This window comes from Gracilinanus agilis, chromosome 2, assembly GCF_016433145.1.
Source record: "Gracilinanus agilis isolate LMUSP501 chromosome 2, AgileGrace, whole genome shotgun sequence".
NCBI classification, from domain to species: Eukaryota; Metazoa; Chordata; class Mammalia; order Didelphimorphia; family Didelphidae; genus Gracilinanus; species Gracilinanus agilis.
The window spans coordinates 369,333,703-369,353,879 of NC_058131.1; the positions used below are offsets into that span (position 1 = coordinate 369,333,703).

Below are 20,177 nucleotides of genomic sequence, written 5' to 3' on the forward strand. Positions count from 1 at the left end.
ATCATCTTCATTCATCTCAGGTACTGGGCCTATACTTCTAAGTATTTCAAGTGAAATGGGCCTCTTAGTTCATTCAAAGACTAATTGAAGTTGAAGCATTTTTCAGTTCTCTCTGGAGCCAGTTCCTTTAACCATTCCTCTTTTCATGGAACACACAGTGAGTTTCACTGTAGATTTTTCTTGGAAATGAGCTCCTATCAATGTCCTTCACTGGTCTTTTCTTTGAACTGGATCTCACTCCAAAAGAGATGGATTCTGGAAACTATTGCAGATTCAAATGTTTCTTTGGTCTACCTTCTGAAGGTCCAGTTTTTAGGGTCTGCAGGGCTCTGGGCAGAAAGAGAGTTAGGTGGTAATCAGACTCCTTTACCATGGGGGTAAAGGGTAATAATCCTGAATCAGTTAGAAAGGTAATAGAGAAAATACAGCTAACCCACATGTTGTCTCAAGTGATGGCAGTGTTCCCATGATGCCTTATCCCCTCCTATCAGGAGAAAGAGATGAAAATCAAATCATATGAAGGTCTTTGTGCATTAATCTTGCTTAACCTTTCCTTGTTAAAGGAATGAGAACAATTTTTGATCAAAAGAAGTGGATCTCTTATGATCATTATCAGATACTTTAGCATAGGAATTCTTAACCTGAGTTCTGTGAAATCTTTTTTTTTTATTTTGCTAATTGCATTTCTGTATAATTGGTTTCCTTTATAAATCTATGCTTCTTAAAACATTTAAAAACATTATTCTGAGAAAGGGTCCATAAGTTTTTACCAGATTGCCAAAAGGGTCTGGGACATAAAAAGATCAAGTACCCTTATCCTAGGACTTGAGTAGGGAGAGTTTTTGTTTTTGTTTTTGTTTTTGTTTTTGTTTTTTTGTACAGGTGGGCTTTTCTGTCGCTCCTCAAATCACTCCATTCTATCCATATGTATTTCTAGGAAGAACTGGATTGCTGATTTCAGCTTCCCTGTAGATAATAGCCCTGAATGGACCTCATAGGAGGTGTTCTCAGAGGCAGAAACCCCTCCCACTCTCTACTCTCTAGACCTTAACTTTTTGCCCCCACACGTTGTATGCACAAAAAGAGGAAGACCAATATCTTCTTCAATAGTAAAGGCCACACCAACTGTAGGAAATATAGAATGAAGGAATTGAGGCTTATGAATTCCCAAGAGGGAAAAACATTTGGAGATGAAAAAAGTCAGTTAAATGGACCAAAGGATGTAGCCCTCACTACCCAGGTTCAATAAACTTGTATGAGTGACTCTAGCTTTTTGTAAGATTGTATGAATGGTTCTAGCTTTCTGAGCCAATACCTGGCTTGAGAAGTTTATGTGTAGAGATTTCATTGACCATCCATCCTACCTTCCCCCCTCCTCAACACACACACACACACACACACACACACACACACACACACACACACACAATAGTGAATGACCTTGGGGATAGGGGAATTAGTCTAGGATTTTATATAAAAATGACCCTCTCCACACTCCTACCCTAACATTTATACATCTATAGAACATGCCCATTTTCTAAAATTAGAATGATTTAGTCTAAGTTTCCATCCCAGACTAGACTATGTGTATGTTTTTAGGATATAAAAACATACCCTGTGTTTTAGCCCCTAGGCTTTTACATATGTGTGTGTGTTTGTGTGTGTGTATATATGTGTATATTGTATAATATATATATGTATACTGTATAATATATATGGGGGGTCAGAGACAGAGGCAGAGGGAGAGAGGGAGAGAGGGAGAGAGAGAGAGAGAAAATACAAAGAAAAAAAACAAATCTGGTTTGGTTTCTGGACCTCTGTTCTCTGTAGACATTGCTATGTACACTACAGACAGCTATTTGAGAGCCTGGTTAATGTTAGAAATACATACATTCCACAGTTTTGATGTTGAATAAACCTAGAAACTTGAGTGATTAATGTAACCAGGAGCTCATAAGCTGAGGAGAAAAGATAAATGTGGCCAGAACTAAATTGTCCCCAAAATGGAATGGGGCATATGTCTGGGGACTAACCTTGGAAGAAGCCTTCATTAGAAGCAAAGCACACCACAGAAGTAAGCAGAGACCCTGAATACTATAACCTATATTCATAAGATCATAGATCAAGAACCAGAAAAACCCTTAGAAGCTATGAAATCCGTTGCTTCCATTTTATAGATTAGGAAGCAGAGGCCCAGGAGCTAAGTGAGTTGCCCAGAATCACTTAGTAAGTTTCTGAGAGGAGATTTGAACCCATCTGTTCCTGACCCAAAATGCCCTATCTATTATACTATGCTGCCTTTTCTTGAGCTAAGCCTAGCCGCCTTTGGGAAGGTGATTGATTGCCCATCCTTCAGCCTGGACTGGTAGGGGTCTTAGGTTAGGGAACATGGTACCTGGCACATAGTAAGAATTTAATAAAAGCTTGCTAAATTGCATTGCATTGCATTATGTTGAATTAAATTAGAAATAGCAAGAGAATTGCAGGTGGAGAAAGGAGTGTTATAAACTCCCATTAAGGCCAACACTCAAAGCAGCTCAGCCAGAGAAGATGAGATGAGCTTCCAAACCTCGTTTGAATGGCTGACAAGGGAAGCAAGCTTACCAGCAATTTTTGAAAAGCTTCAGACAGACATGTCCTTGCTGGAGGGCTAGGGAATGATGTTGACTTAACCATGGCAAAGAAATGCTTTGTGCTTTGTCATATGTTTACATCTTGAAAGTTCATTAAGGGAATGCAGGAGGAGCCAGGATAGATCAATACAGAGGACAAACGCTTAAAATCTCTTTTGAAGCTCTCATCTTCGAGGCGGAGAGATGCTCGCCTGTTTGATTTGTTTGTTTGTTTTCCCGCTAGTTTTATTAAATCAACTTGTAGCCTGATGAATGTTTGCCAGCAAAAGGAAGTCATGAACACCATTTAACAGAAGACCCAAAACAGCTGTTTGCTTCAGACATAGCCTTAAATGTGACAGCCCACACTAAATCTGCCTTCCAGAAAGAGCCTCATACTTCCATCTTCCCCCACCTATTTTTACTTCGTTGAATGTTTCTTTTAGTTCATTTCCCAGTCTGTGGTGGCTGATCCCCCTGGAGTATGTGGTATGGGCAGGTTGAAAAGCTACCTCTTATAGAAAGTACTTGGTACAGTGCCTAGCACAAAGCAAATCAATAATAACTATTCTTATTTTTAATTATTTATTATTTAATCAATAATAATAATAATTAATTAATGCATATTGACTGATAGATTACCTTAATCAAAGGACCCTCCATTGACAAGGGTGCCATTTTTCCTGAAGAAAAAAATACAAGGTGAGTCCATAGGATAGAGAAAGCCTGTGAACAAATATCAAATCACAAAGGATTCTGCCCCAGTCTCTCTGGGGGCCAGCAGTGAAAGTGACTCCTAGCTCTATAAGGAAAGGGAAGGCCCCAGCCCTGGAGGATGTGATTGACAGTCAGCATGGGATTCGTAGGCATAATGACGTGACCATATCTTGAAACCATAGAGGCTGACCATCTATGGTCTCCTTTCTGTGGGTCTGAGTATGAAAAGCAAGACCAAATCCTTAGGGTTTGCTTGTATGAATGGGACTGATTGCAGACAGAAGTGCTTCTTTCTCAGGGTTAGCTGGCTCAGGTTTGGGTGCTCGGTTTTGGAAACTAAGCCTTGAATTCTGTATTCCATCTCTGCTGAACTAATAGTGTGTTTCCACACATTTTAGTACTGAAGTATTAAGGGATGAAAGAATGGAAGTGGGAAGAGTTAGGGCTAGAAGTCCAAACTCAGGGGATTGTCCCTGATCTGCCACTAACCAACTGAGTTCACATCTCTGGCCTCATTTTCCTCACCTGTAAAATCAGCAAGTTGATTTCCAAGGACCAAGTTCTAGAAAATTAGAATTTTCTGTCTTGTACTTGGTTTACTCTGCTTTTGTGTTCATTAGTCCTCTCTCCCCATGTAGAGTGTCATAGAATCATAAAATATTAGGCCTCTCCAAACCAAGAGGCCAAAAACTACCGTGGAACTATCATCCCATTTGAAATCAGGGGGCCTAGGTTCAAATCCTGCCTTGCCATTGACCTTCTGTATAACCATGAACAAGTAACTTACCCTTTCTCAACATCCATTTCCTCATCTGCAAAATGAGGAGGCTGGAGTAAATAACCTCTAAATCCAGCCTCCAACGCTTAACTAGCTGTATGACCCTGGGCAAGTCATTTAAGCTCTGATCACCTTAATCCACTAGAGAAGAAAATGGAAAACCACTCCAGTATCTTTGCAAAAAAAAAAAAAAAAAAAAAAAAATCCCATAGACAGTATGGCCCTTGGGTCATGAAGACTCGGACACAAATGAATGAATGAGCAATAGCACTGGCTGGGCGAGCCCTACCCAGCCTCCCCACCCCGAGAAAATAATGACACAATCCTTAGAGAACTGCATCTGCGAAGTAATCTCACGCTTTTGCACCCTCTAGAGGTGTTGCCTTTTTACTACCCTGGCTCTGTACCTCCACACGACCCCGTTGCCCCCCAAGGCAGGTTCCCTCTGCCCACTCGAGGTAGGCCTGGCTTCCAGCTTCACCTCATCCATTCAGTCCATGGGAGGCTCCAGATACAACAAAGGACACTTTCTGACACCTCTCAAGTAAAGCACAAAGGCATTGTTAATAGACCGTGGCGTTCTCATTTGTAGACTCTATTCATCCGACAGCTAAGAATTATCAGTACTGATGTTCCTCTTGCCTGCCCTTCTTTTTTTTCCCTTTTTCTCCCCCTTTCTTTTGCCTCGAGAGTGATTTGTCTGTGTTATGGGTAGGCCTGACAAACCATTACGCATTAGCGACTGAGATGTTGTTTGAAATGGGAAAATTGCTGGCAAACTGCTCCATTAGCAGGCCGAGTAACAAATACTCTCTTCCCCCAATGAAGACGAGATAGCCGAGGTACAAATTAATACAACTGTCTCCCCCACTCCGCCGTGGGGATTACTCTTTGAGACAAATGATCTCATCACTGCCAGGAATGGAAGATGCTTATATGCAGACTGGGAAGTGCGATCCTCATCGGCTCCCCTCCTCCGTATTTTGTGTCTCCTCCCTTCCCTCCCCCACACTGAGAATTTAGGGAACACAAGCTTCAAATGAGGAGGTGATGAAAAGATTCGCACCTTCATGAGACGTGAGATTGATTAGGATGGGATCCTCAGTGCTTAGTCTGGGCCAAGGCATCATCCATCAACCCTAATGGAAGCAGGCTCCCTCCCTAGCTCTTCTAGCAGCCTGCCTTTAAGAGATGGCAAGATGGAGAAAATGGGCACATTTGATTCCCTTTATGCAGCCCTTTCCCACCTGAGAAAGCTGCAGCTCTTGCGTGTCCCGGGTTTCTAGCCCTTCCTGTGGTCAGAGGGTTCAGCGGTGGCAAAGGAAGTGTGACTGTGACTTCTACCTTGGATGGTAGCTCCGATGCCAAGCCAGATACCACTCCCAGAGCTATCAGGGGCCAGAGCAGCAAGCCTTAGGAGCTCTGGATTATTGTTGTTCTTGAGTAGTTTCACTTGTATCCGACTCTTTGTGACCTCATTCGGAGTTTTCTTGGCAGAGATACCAGAATGGTTTGCCATTTCCTTCCCCAGTTCATGGTAGAAAGTAATTTAACCCTGAAAATCAGCCCAGGAGATTAGAAACAGAATCAGGAAATCAGACATAAAGCTTAGGAGATATTTAGGTTGTGTCTAGACAAATGCCAAGACAAAGGAGTAAACAAAATCAGTCAATGAATCAGTGACTTTGCCTACAGCATAGTCTTCAGTTTATTTGGGGTTTTTTTTGTTTTTTGTTTTTTGTTTTTAAACAGAACAGCAATGTGGTTTATTGGTGAGGAGACATGTCCTAAGTCTCCTCTTTTTATTCCTTTTCTTGGTGTCTTGGACTTCTCTGGAAATCTGTATTGGTATAAGATATTGCAGTTATTTGCTGGAACTAAATCCCACTGCCTCCTAGGAGGAAGAGGACCTGGTCCCAAAGGCAGCCTTCCTTAGATCTAGCACTAAGAGTGTCATGGAAGTTATCAAACAGAGCCAGAGCTATTAGACCACTCCTGTGTGAATCAGGACAAGTAGTCTCCCCGACAATACATTGCTCCTTAGAGAATCAACAAGGCTGGCAATTCAACTCATTCATTCAGCAATAACAATTCATTCAATCAATGTCGAGAGTAGTATGTCATGATTGGGGATGTAGACTCTAAGCGATTACCCTAATGCAAATATTAATAATATGGAAATAGATCTGGATCAATGATACATGTAAAACCCAGGGGGATTGCTCTTTGGCTACGGGAGTGGGGTGGGAGGAGGAGAGGAAAAGAACACGAATCATGGAACCATGGAAAAATAGTCTAAATTAATTAATTTAATTTTTTCAATTAAAAATTTTTTTTAAAAAAGAATAATATGTCAATTAATTGTTGGGATTTTCAAGGACCTTGTTGAAGGGAAAACTTGAGGTGGCAACATTGCTAAACAGGAAACAAAGTCAGTTTCCTAAAGACAGATATTTCCTCCTTTCCGTTCTTTTCTCAAACAAAAATTTGCTTCAGATAACCTGATTTTGTTTTTAACAACAGCTCAGAATGCTGACTAGAGCCCTAGCAATTTTGGCAGAAAGGCTTGAGTTCAAATTCTGATTTTGGCTAGGCCATGTAACCCTGGAGAAGTTGTTTAAATTGTCAGAGCCCTGAACAACTCTATACAACCATAAAATTGCTGAGATGATAGATATGTAAGGAGCTAAATCAGTTTGGGGCAGTTCCTGTGACAGTAAAATCATGGGTTCATACCAAAAAAATTATATAATTCTTATCATATATGTAGTATATGTTTGTGTGTTTGAGAGAGAGAAAGAGTGTTTTCCTACTTAAAATGCTCTCTTTCCAAAAGGAGCAGATCCAGGAGAAAGCTGTACACAGAGACAGATACACTGTGGTACAAGTGAACATAATGGACTTCTCTACTAGCAGCAATGCAAGGATCCAGAGCAAGGCTGAGGGAGTTATGAGAAAGAAAACTAGCCACATTAAGAGGAAGAAATGTGGGAGGAAAAACACAGAAGAAAGATAACTGCTTGAACACATGGGCTGATGGGGATATTACTGGAATGTAGACACTAAATAATTCTAGTCCAACTATCAATAATATGGAATTAGGTGTTGATCAATGATACATGTAAAACCCAGTGGAATTGTGCATTGGCTGCAGGGGGTTAGCGGGGCTTGGGGGAGAAGGAAGGAACACAAAATATATAACTATGGGAAAATATTCAAAACATAAAAAAAGAGAAATGCAAATCAAAAAAATAAAATAAAATATAAAAAAAATACTCTTTCCCTACTAACTATTCCTATGTTACCCATCCTTAAAGGTCCACTGTTTATCCCATCTCTTTCTTGATGAAGCCTTCCCTCATTGCTCTAGTCCTTGTTAGCCTGCCTCTTCACAGATCCCTATGAGTTCAGTGTATGCCACACATTTTCATGTGTGTCATGAAACTCTGAATTTATTTTTCTTCTATAATTGTTTCACACTTGCTAATTTCCTCTTCCCATCTAGATTATAAACTCTTTTGAGATTAAGGATTCCATCTGTATCCCCTAAGTCACCCCCACTTAGGGCTGAGTCTATGCCTGTAGTAGGTATTCAATACACTTATTTGTTGATTAATTAGTTGATTGATTGATTGGTCTCTTTTTTCAGACGCCTGGAACAGAACTCCATCAAAGCCATCCCCGCAGGAGCCTTCACCCAATATAAGAAGCTAAAGAGGATGTAAGTTTCTCTACCTGGACTTTCATGAGGGAATGAAATGAATACTGACCTGTTGTCTGCTTCCATCTTTGGCCTTGGGAGATGGCTTATTTTGTGGATGATGCGATGTGTTGCAGGGACAGAAATCTGCCTGAATAGGAGGACTAAGAGTAGCCCTCTGTTAGCTTGGGTTCAGGCCTGGCCATCGTGAAGATGAAAAAAGCTTGGGTGGATGGAGAAGGGGGCATTGTGTGCTGGGAGGAGGAGTGCTGATTGTGAAAGCCTTTAGATTGAAGTTGGAACTTGAAAACTTATCCGATCAGACTTAGATTATTTGGAGAACAAAAAGTATGTGTCAGGGAAATGGGGGAGGGACATGGAGTCCTGCATTATCCAAAAGTTTACCTATAGTAGCCACTAAGATTTGATTTTGCAAACCCAGAGTAAGAATGTCAGAGATGCCTGTGCCATCATCACAGACACCTCTATAAAACTGCCATGACCATCACCACTTTCCTTAGAGGGACAGATGGTACAGCATGGTGGACCTAGAATCAGGAGAATTCCTACCTCAGACACTGACTAGCTGTGTAACTAGAGGCAAGTCTAAACAGCCCTGTAAAAAAGTCTAAACAGATCTGTAAAAGAAAAAGAAGAATGTTTGAAGTACCTGCCTTATGAGGTTTTTACAAGTATCATGCATAGCAAGATGATATAATGTATAAAGAAAGTGCTTTGCATAGGATAGGGTTGTAGATAGAGATATGTAGGAATATGTGTATATATTTATATGTATGTATGTGCATGTATATAAGCAGCACAGTAGATAGAGTGCTGATTGTGAAGTCAGGAAGACTCATCTTTGTGAGTTCAAATCTGGCCTCAGACACTTATTAGCTGTGGGATACACCCGGACAAGTCACTTAACCCTGTTTGCCTCAGTTTCCTCATCTGCAAAATAAGCTAGAGAAGGAAATAGCAAACAATTCTAGTATCTTTGCCAAGAAAACCCTAAATAGGGTCATGAGGTGTTAGATATGACTTAACTGACTCAATAACAAGCATATGGGTATGTGTATGCACTAATGGCTTGTTGTAAACCCCTAAAGTGTTACAGAAATGTCAACTATTATTGTTGTTGTTATTACTATCATGAATCTATTTTATCACCACTCTAAGCATCACTAGCATGTCTAGTCACATAAGCCTCTCTGAGCCTCAGTTTGCTCATCCATCAAATGGAAAGAATAACTCCTGTAACATTTATCCCAAGGGCTTAAATCTCATAGGGACCTCGTGAAACATTGTGTATAAATAATTTTGCTAACCTTAAAATGTTATCTAAATATCACCTATTATTTATAATATTATCATTATCGAGCCATTCATCATTGCCCACATTGCCGTCATCCCTCCAGGTGGTAGCAGTTGTACTACTTCTCTGTTTCTACCACCTGAGACATAATACTGAACAATGATGTTGAGGTCCTGGCTAGCTGCTGGTCCAGAACCTTACTGGCTGAAACAGTAAGATCTCACACTAATGATGGGCTTCATCCTGGGGGCCTAATAACAGTGCAGTCACAGCCCACTGACTTAGAAAGTAGAAAATTCTGTCATTTCCTCTCTTAGAGGGAGACCCTTTGGGTGCAGAAGGCCTCAGTGAAGACGATCAGGCAATGAGTTTACATGTAATTCAGATTGCTAAAAAGTCTCCTTCCTCTGCCCAAGAAGTGTGTCTTTTTTTTGAAGCTGATCCAGATAGTGTTTTCATTCATTTTACTCCTTTTGTTTCCTCTCTAACCCTCAGGGGCAGAAAATAAACAGGTAGAAATGTAAACTGAATCATGTTTTGTCCTTATGCTCAAAGATGATGATCTGTTTATCTCTTCTGAATAAGGAGAAACTATCACTAAAGAGGTTAAGTGTCTGCCATCTCGTTTCTCTTATAATTAAACACTACTAGTGGAATAGCAGCATTATTAAGTTTTGTCCTCAGATGATAGCCAACATTTATATAGCACTTACTATATGCCAAGCATTGTGATAAATGCAGTAAAATATCATCTCACAACAACCCTGTAAAGTAGATGCTTTTATTTTTCCCATTTTGCAGTTGAGGAAATTGAGGCAAATAGAGATTAAGGATCGTACAGCTATTAAGTGTCTCAGGCTAGACTTGAACTTAGTTCATTCTGTCTCCTGATATAAGTAAGTTCATTCCAAGTGTGGTTTCTCTCATCCTTATTTCCCTCCCAGATATTTTAGTGGGTAGACTAGACTAAAACCAAGAGGAACTCCTAGTTGAGGATTTTTGCACACATCTGATGAATACTCTTCAGTACGTTATCTGGGGAAACATCAGCTTCACCTATACTATGACCTTGGCGCACCATGTTCCTCGTCCTTGAGAAGAATTCCTCTTGATAAATAAAATCTCACCTTCCTACTCCCAGTGGCAAGTCTAGCTCCAAGTAAGATTTTCTGAGAAAAGATATAGGAAATGGAAGCTGGGGCTATGGGAAGAGTACAAGGCAGTGTTGTTTCCCATTTGAAACTGAAGAAAGTCTAATAAGTCTATTCACATAGCCAGATTATTCTTGAAATAGAAGGACATGGAAGAACCTAGGAACTCGTCTGAGCAATATTTAATCCTTTTGGACTTGAGTATCCATATCTATACATTCAGTAGAATGTAAGCTTCTTGAGGTTATGAACTGTTTTGTTCTTGTCTTGGTACTTGGCACATTATTGATTTAGGGAGTTAGACTAAATTACCTCTACAGTTCCATCTAGCTCTAAAATTCTGATGCTATAACCCTGGAACTCTTGCTTTTCTCAGTCTCATTCCCTATTACTACTTCAAATCATGTGTCTACTCCCACTAGGATGTCCTACTACCTAGAGTTTACTGAATGTTTTTGTCTGATATGAACTCCCATGATAGGACTTAAATATCCAGTTTTCAGGCTGAGTATAGAGAGGAAACTTGCATCCCAGGAGTCATCCAGCAACAGCCCATCCTAACTAAAGGCATTAGAAAGACAACAGGAGATCCATCCCCTCTTGGCAGTCTAATGAGTCCATAATGACTTGCTAGCCCATCACACCAAAGGCTAGTGCTTCAGGGAGGAAGGGCTAGGATAATCCTGATGCATTCACTTCCTAAGACACTTCTGTGAAAAGACGGAGCTAAAGAAAATCTCAATTTAAGCTGGTGAGTTTGCAAATACATCTGTGGATTTGTTAGTGAGGATCTCACTGGCTAAAGGGATAAGCTGAACGGCTGTAGCTAAGAAGCTTGAACCTGTGCAGTATCTTTCCAATTAGAGACTCTGAAGGAGAGGGATAGAAAACTGGTTGTCCTAAAATGTAAAAAAAAAAATTAATATAAAAAGATAGCTTTAAAAATATTATGGGTTTTAAAGATTTATTAGTAGCCATTAGAAAATTAAGCTAGTGCTATCTTTTTATATTAATTGTATTTTTACGGTACTTTTAATGGTTTAAAAAAAAAGGAAAGGAAAGCATGTCCAACAGGACTCCAACCCCAGGCTCCAACTGTACATATTTAAGAGAACCAAAGAGCTTTAGTCATTCCCATTTGAAGAAAGCTATTTTCAGAATGCTGTTTCTTCACTGTGTTCCTCTTTCCATCTCTCTGACCCTTGGAGGTCCTAACTATCTTCTTTCCTAATTCACACTCAAGCAAAGAAAATTGATTTTCTTTCTTTTAAAGAAAAGAAGTGTTAGAGCATCATTGTAAATATTACATGTCCCAACCTAGCAGGGCCAATCCCACAACCAGCTGCCAATACAAGCAACTCCTAGAAATGAAAACTTCCCTTTAGTAAAGGATCACTAGCAAAACCTTAAGCTGGTACTCAAAGATGTAACTGGAATAAATCAATCGATAAGCATTTATTATGCAACTGATGTGTGCCAAGCCTGTGCTAGGGATACAAATACAAGCACTAGGGATATAAAGACAAAGAATGAGGCAACACCTACTCTCAAATAGTGTATGTGTATGTGCATGTGCAGAATAAGTAGATACAGAATAAATATAAATATAAAATCAATACAATGTAGTTTGGAAGGGAGAGTACTAGCAATTTGGAGGATGGAGAAATTTTTTCTGTAGACAATAGTTCTTGAACTATATCTTAAAGGAAGATGAGGCAAAGGTGAGGAGGGAATAGGTTTCAGGCAGGGTTGGGAGGTGGTTGAGAAGAGATGGGGATGAGCAGAGGTGGAGGGTAACCAGTGCTAAGACAGAGGTGGGAGATGGAGGGTTGTGCATTAGTAAAGACAGAAGGCCAGTTAGGTTTAATCGCAGGGTGTAGGATAGGGAGAAATGTCCAGGGAGGTTGAACAGATTATGATGTGGCAATAGAAAGCCACGGGAGTTGATATCCATGGCCAAGGAAATGAGTTCATAAGGAAATTTGGCAGCAAGACACTGGAGAGACTAGTTTGGGGAGAGACTTGAGGAAGAGAAGCTAGCTAGGAGGCCTTTAGCTGTAATACAGGTCAGATGTGATAGAGACTCATTCTAAAATGTATAACATCTTTGAACTCTATATCTTTAAGTATTAGAAATAGTCATATGAGCTAGAGGCCTAAAACCAAGTAACTTCTTATATGATTAGGAACAAATGGCATCTCTGAGTCTTTGTTTTGTCTGTCAAATGAGGGAGTTGGGCTAGATCATCTCTAAATGCCCCCTTTTCTCTGATATTTTATGAGAAACTCAAGCCAGGCAACAAGCATTTATTGTGTATAATAATAAAAATATTGTGTACAATAATAAAAAAAAATATTCCAGGCACTGTCCTAAGCACAAAACAATATGGGGGTAATGGAGAGAAGAAAGTTTCAAGCACTATTACTGACCCACGCTAGTTATGTGGCTATGGGCTAATCATTTAGCTTCTCAGTGATAGAGCCAACTTCCTAAAATTCTAAGTTACTAATGAGTTGTGGATCTGTGAATGGAGGGGCATCTACCCCCAGGAGTTCCCTTTTATAATGCATAGTTCTGACCCAAGTCCACGTTCATTCAGTAATACAGAATAAACTCTCTGCCAAGTCCTGGTACCAGTCATGCAGACAGGTATTAGGAAGTTTCTAAGGTATATCATCTTTCCTTTGCTTTTGTCACCCAGATAGTGTGGGCTCAATTTTCCTATTTTCTTTCTTTTTGCTTTTTTTTCAAAATGTTGAAGAGGTTCTGCAACTCACAATGCTTAAAAACTTTAAAAGCTACAACAGTTCCAACCCACATTTCAGAACTGCTGCTCCTTCTAGATGCATGTGTATTTGTGGCTAACAGTGTATTTTATTTGCCCACCTTCCATGGTCCAGAGATTCCACCTAATAAGGCACTTTGGTTGGCTCAGATGGCTTGTTGCTTTAGATTTTATTCAGGGCTGGGAAGGAAAGCAATTGGAAGGTCTGGGAAAAGTACATTGGGTTTGCAGAGAGTGGGAGAGGGGTGATCATCAGGAGAATCAGTATGTGGTAAATATGGCTGTGGAATGAGTAATAAGGAGTTCTAGGCTTTTTTGCTCATTCATTTCAGTCACTTCTGACTCTTCATGACCACATTTGGAGTTTTCTTGGCAAAGATGCTGGAATGGTTGGCTGTTGCCTTCTCCAGCTCATTTTACAGATGAGGAAACTGAGGCAAACAGGATTAAGAAACTTACCCAGGGTCACACAGCTGTTAAGTGTCTGAGGCTAGATTTGATCCTAGGTCTTCTTGACTCCTAGCCCATCATTCTATCTACTGTGCCACCTAGATGCTCTATTCCTGGGTTAGAAATACAGAAATCCAGATTCTAGGCCATGCTGTGTCATGAGAGCCTAAGTTTTCCCAGCTGCAAAAAGATAGTTGGGGGCTAAATGAGTTCTATGGGTCTCACTCATCTCAAATACCTTGCTTTTAGGAATGACTTGACTATTTTATGAATGATTCTATGCTTTTACAACCTAAATTCTTATTTCACCCCATCAATGTTTTTCAGAGACATCAGCAAGAATCAGATATCCGACATAGCACCAGATGCATTCCAGGGCTTAAAATCCCTCACCTCGCTGTAAGTGGAGAATACAGTTGCAATGAGAAATGGGAAAGGGATGTTTCCATATTTTTCAGAAGGTGTTTATCATGGCTTTTATGTTCCCCTACGCACTCATGGCAACTTTGTAAAGAAACAAATATTTCTTAGGGGGTGAAAATTGATCCTGCAGAATATTTGTACAACCCAAATGCATTCTTTTTATTGATTAAATGCCCTGCAGATTTTCTAGCTATTTGCTTCTAATTCTAATATATCTCCCACTCTCTCTTCTACTTTCTCCCCCTCCCATTCCCTGACCTGTAAAATTGCTGCCTCTGGTAGAAAATGTATGGAGATGACTGGACTTCATGTTCACTACTAAGCCTGTTTCTTTTTTCCATTAATTCAGGAATGGAAACTTTCTCCATATACCTATATAAAATGATGTTATGTTATTACCCCTTCGTTTGAGACATTCTATCAGGAACTGTAGGCAGGGACAAGGGAGCACAATGTACAGTCTTTTTTAAAAAATCATTTTCTCACACATATGTGTGTGTTTCTCCATTTCTGGATTTATCATACATATTAGTGGGTAGAACATGCCCACCAAGAGCTTCTGGGGGCCATATGGTACAATGGAAATAACCACTGGATTATAAAGATCAAATGAGCTAATATACTCAAAAGTGCTTTCCAGATATAGAACAGTGTCAAAGGTCTTCTTGTCATCATTATTCGTCTCTAGTGGTCTCGTGCTCCATTGTAGGAGATGAGATTCAAAATCTCGTGAATTAGGCATGCCGTCCCTTTACTCAGTGTAAAGCTTTTGCCTTATTAGTGGAATGGATAGTTAGCAAATTACAGATTTTTTTCCCACCAAGACCTCAGTCTTTGGGAATAGGCTGAGAATAGGATCAGGGAGGCCTCTGATTCAGCCGCTGCCTGCTGCTTCTCGAGTAAATTAGTTTTGGTTTATCAGATGAAACATCTGGCTGGGATATCAGAGACAGGATTGTGTGTGAGATTAGTATCTGCTTATTGTATTAAGGATCACAGGGAAAAGGAGAGAGGTCTGCCAGCTGCCAAGTTACCTCTATGCTCTCTATATTTCACACGCCTCTGGCAGGATCCAGAAATGCTCTGGGGACAGTTAGTATGACGTGACCCGCCTGCTACACCCCACCAGAAAGCCAGGTTATAAAGGAAAGTATTTGATAATCTGGCCCCTCTACCAATAAGGTATTAGGTGCATCTAGACGTTGTGTTTAGATGCCCACTGCATGTTCATTGGTCTAAGGCTCACGTAGACCCCTTTAGGCTGCAGATAATAAACTATGGTGACGAGGTCATTGGGCTTGGTGTCAGAAGACCCAGCTCTGCCACTTAAAATCTAGACCTGGAATGAACTTTAGAGGCATCTAATCCAATCTCTTGGTTTTATAGATGAGCATCAGAGCTCTTACCCTTTTTTCTGTGCCCCTTCCTCCAGTGCTATGTCCTCCAGTGCTATGAGTCTCAAATACAAAAGAGATTTCTAGAGGTTAGAGGCAATAATAACTGGTTCTAGGACTCCCTGAGCATCATCTAGACCAGAAGGGGAAAGGTCAGAGTGGTCCAAACCAGGGGGCGTGGAATTCAGGCAATACACACAGTGAGTCAAGCTTCGGTGCGCATCGCGATGCCGTGGATTTTGTCCAGCCAGGCTTGGAGAGCAGAATGTCCCTCCTTCTAATCAGCATGTTTACTTCTGCTTGAAGCCAACAGGAGTAGAGAGGCTGTGAGCAGAGAGACTAATGCATACCCCTCTACACTCTCTGCCTTTCTTTCCTCTCCTCCCCGAGCGCTGCTCGATTGCTATCCTGGAAGCTTTGACATCAGCCATGAAATAGTGGGCAGACAGTGACATTAGTTCATTTGGCACGGTGAGCAGCAGAACATTAATATGAATTACAAATGTGTGCCTGAGCCATCATGCTGACTTTTATTTAGTCATTAATTTGTTGAAACATTAATGAAACACACCCACAGGCTGAGCAAAAAGCACGGAAATATTTACTCCTTGCTTCTGGTAGCATCAGGAAATGGGCTGCTTTATTTTATCATTCCATTTGACCAGTTTTTCCCCCTTTCTGAAAGAGGACTAATGAGAGTCACAATCTCTATAGGAATTGGATGTTATGATCAGATTCTCTTTGAAGAGGAGCCTGTGGGAAATGGACATGGAAGCAGGAGTAGAGAGCCTAAGGGAGGCAACGTGGTACCTATAGAAAGAGCATTTGCGTTTGAAGTCAGAGGCCCTGGCCTTAAATCCTGACTGCCCCTCACTATCTGTGTGACCTTCAACAAGTACATCACTTCCAATTCCCTGGGCTTCAGTTTTTTCATCTATAAAATGAGCAAGTTAGCCCAGATGAGCTGTAAGGTTCCTGTCAAGATCTAATTCCTGTGAGCCCATAAATCACCTGTGTTTGCCCTATTCCCTTGATTGTACTGACAAACCGTCCTAAGAACAGATTGGGCCAGATGAGGAAAGATGAAGGCCCTTAGACTCAGAGAGGAAGAAAACCAACACAGACAAGCCATAAGTAAATCTTCCCTATCCTTCGCCCTATTCTTATGGCCTGCCCTTAGGTTCAGCAGGTTTTCCTATGGAGATCTGTGTCTGTCTGGAGAGAGTTTCCAGAAGGCATCTTCCTGGGTGTAGGGTCAATAGCCAAAGAACTGAGGAGTTCTCAGGAGTGGGTTAGCATAGGTGTGAGAAATCAGACTATTAGAGGAATATTGCTGTGTCTCTCTCTCAGAAGGGCATGACTACTCTAAGAAAAGACTCTGATCCAATAATACCATTGTTGGCACTGTACTCCAAAGGTGTTATCAAAAATAAACAGCTATCTAATCAGCAAATTTCAGAGCAGCACTTTTTGTAATTGTAAGAAAAAGAAAACAACTAAAATACGCCCCCCAATAAAGGAATGATTAAATAAATTACAGCATATTAACATAATGGAATTATAGAATGCAATTAAGGCCAACAGGTATGAGGAATATAAAGAAGTCTGAAAGACCTTTAATAATGCAACAGCAGAGGAAAAGGCAGATCCAGAAGAATGGGGAACATACTTAATGCAACCATGTAAGAGGAAAGGTGGGAGAAAGAATGAATTGGCAAACAAAGAATCCTGATGGAGTCTTAGAGGGAGACATTGAAAAGTTGTTATGACATTTCATGAGTTGAAATTAATTTATTCAAAAACAGTTGAATGCAAAACAATTTAATGTGTTAGATAGGTTTTTAAGATTGTTTTAATATAAATAATTTTTAAATGACTCCAGAGCCATTTGGGGTACTAAGCATTGAATACTGGGTCAGGGGGAGGAATCACTGGATTCCAACTTGCAGAGTCCACCTTATACAGAATCATAGTAGATAGCCATCTATTTGATATTATTTTAGGGTTACAGAGAAGGCTCCTACCCCTAAGTAAATATCTTACTATTTACTGGTTGATGTCTAACATCCTGTGGCTAATTATATCCATCTCTTGAGGAAAGACATTTTCCATCTTTAAAAATAAAAAAGCCCACCAGGAAAGGTAAGTAGTACATTAAACTACTGACAGCCATTTCTATCTTAATGCAAATAAATTAGATGAGAGATGTAGGAGGGAGGGAGAGAGAGAAGGAGGGAGAGACAGAGACAGAGGAGAGAGAGACAGAGACAGAGAGAGAGAGACAGAGAGAGAGAGAGACAGAGAGAGAGAGAGAGAGAGAGAGAGACAGAGGGGAGAGAGAGAGACAGACAGACAGACAGACAGACAGAGAGAGAGAGAGAGAGCATGCTCAGTCCTGCAACTAAGAAAAGGGCAATTTATAGGAACAAAAGATTTAGAGCTAGACAGGAACTAGTCCAAACAACTCATTTTATAGTCAAGAATACTAGATAAGTGTGACATAGGAAGAGTAGACTGGAGATGACCAAAAACAAACTGCCCCTCCTTCCCAAAGGTAAGGAGTATCTGTGCTCCCTCTCCCCAGAAACCATCCCAGTATCCAAATAGAAATGAATGGGTTTAGTCCAAGAATTCCTAGGATATAAATGGATCTTCAAAAATATCTTTCTTTAGGTTAAGTTCAACAAAATCAATATCCAATGAAAATGGGAAAGACATGAAAGATTAAGACCCAAGCAATTCATCATGAGTGTGGTTCACCCTTAGAAACTTAAGAATGTCCACTGAAAATTCATAATTTTCCTTTTGAGGAAGACCAGGAATGTGAAGAGATGTGGGGGGTGATATATACACCCATGGTGTATTGACAGCCTAAAGCCTTCCCCTCTAGCTTCTTATCTCTGGCCCTACTAATATTAATGATAATGGCCTTAAACTAATATTGGGCTGTCTTGGGGCTAGAATATTTCAATGCCATGGAACAAGATATTCCTCCCAGGAAAAGTTCATCACTTCTAAACTCACCACCATGCTGCCAACTCAAGACTTAATTGACTCAGCTCCTTAGGCTTTTTCTCCCCTCTGTCTGAGGGCTAGAGAGAAGAGTACCAAATTGTTCCCAGTGCCTTAAAAGACAAAAACTAGACCCTAGATCACTCCAGTTTGGTTCTTCTACCTTACCTGATTTCAAATCCATGGAACAAGATACCCTGCACTAGGGTACTCCCTAATGTCCTGTTCCATTCCATCCTTTTCTGCCTCCTTTTGTCTTCTCCTTTTAGATTGTAAGCTCACTGAGGGAAAGGACTGTCCTCTTAAAATTATTATTATTAATTGTAAACCCCGTGTTTAGTATAGTGCCTGGCACATTGTAGGGGCTTAATAAATGTTTATTGGATTGGGTTACAGATTACCTGGAGAGATGGCAGGTAGGAACGATATTTGGAGTAGAGCAAAGAAGAAAAGCTATTTGGCTAATGGACAGCTCCTGTGTTACAGACTCATTTTTAACACAAGATTCTTGGCTGTGATTCCTAGCATCTCTGTGAAAGCCATATGTCCAGCTGGAGCAAAGTCACATCAGTAAAGAAATAGAATGCCCTCAGAAAGCAGGCATGGATTACTCGTTCAATCAAGGCAGTGATTCCAGAGGGTGGGTAGAAGATAACCATGAAGGCAATGGTGATGAATGCTCTCTCTCCTCTCTCTCTCTCTCTCTCTCTCTCTCTCTCTCTCTCTCTCTCTCTCAGGGTTCTCTATGGAAACAAGATCACTGAGATTTCCAAAGGCTTATTCGATGGACTTGTGTCCCTGCAGTTGCTGTGAGTATGACCTCTGTCCTTCTTACTTGGTTGTTGCTCTAGGAACAAGGCAATTGGCAGCCTCAGACTTTGGTTTCAGAATAAATCTCTTGGCCCTTTACCTAAACTTGTGCTGCAAGAACAAAGGTGCTGAATTGTCTATTCCTCCATTCCTGGAATTAGTTCTTTCCTTGGAAGGGAACCAAGAAGCAAAAGGATAAGGTCAGAAAGTTGACCAAAAACAAACAAAACAGAAACAAAACAAGGTGTCCCTTATTGTCCACAATCAATTTTCGAATCCCACAATAGCCCCAGAAAAGCAGGTCAAAGATGGAAAATAAAGATGCTTACTCTTAAATGAGGAAATACTAGATATTTTAAAATCAGGAAATAGTCACACCACCAGTTTCCAAATTCAAAATAAAACTGGGCTGAAAGCCATTGGTACCTTGATGGACGTATTTAGGAGCAGAGTTAGGAGGATTCAGAACTATTCATGGGGAGAATGAGCATTAGGTGGTGGGTATCAGTCTGTCAGAGATGGCTAGGATGGAAAATAGCCACTGTGTTGAACGGAAGATTCATTAGATAGAATCTACAACTGTGTATCAAGTATTTGCATTCATCTTGATCACTGGAGCTAATGATGTTTGAAGGCAGTAATCAGGATTTTCAGCTAGTTAATATGGAGAGATGGAAAGAAAAGTTGATATTTTTGGTGTATTATAAGATATTTATTTTATATTCAGAGTAACTTCTGATTTAAAAAAAATTATACATATGGAACATTATTGTGGCCCTATAGTTGTGAACTACATACTATGTACACATAACACATATACATATATTATTTTATAAGTTTCTTCTCTGCTCAAAATCTTCAGTGGCTCCCTATTATTTAATAAATAAAATTTAGACTCCTCTCTCTGCTTAGCGTTTGACAGCCTCTACAACCTGATGCTACCATAACTTTCTAGACATTTCTGTTTTTGGTGTGGGAGAGCTAGACTTATTATTTTATTGATATAGGGAACCCGTGGTGAGGAAATTA

The 20,177-nt window shown here is 40.3% G+C and overlaps 1 protein-coding gene across 1 annotated transcript in view; it reads left to right on the forward strand.

Annotated features, from left to right (window-relative positions):
* SLIT3 (slit guidance ligand 3) overlaps positions 1–20,177 on the forward strand; it is an 835,110-nt gene that overhangs the window by 667,030 nt on the left and 147,903 nt on the right. The window contains exons 10-12 of the mRNA XM_044659841.1: positions 7,757–7,828; positions 13,837–13,908; positions 19,076–19,147. Of these exons, the coding sequence (XP_044515776.1) occupies positions 7,757–7,828; positions 13,837–13,908; positions 19,076–19,147 (216 nt within the window). The remainder of the gene's footprint in view (positions 1–7,756; positions 7,829–13,836; positions 13,909–19,075; positions 19,148–20,177) is intronic.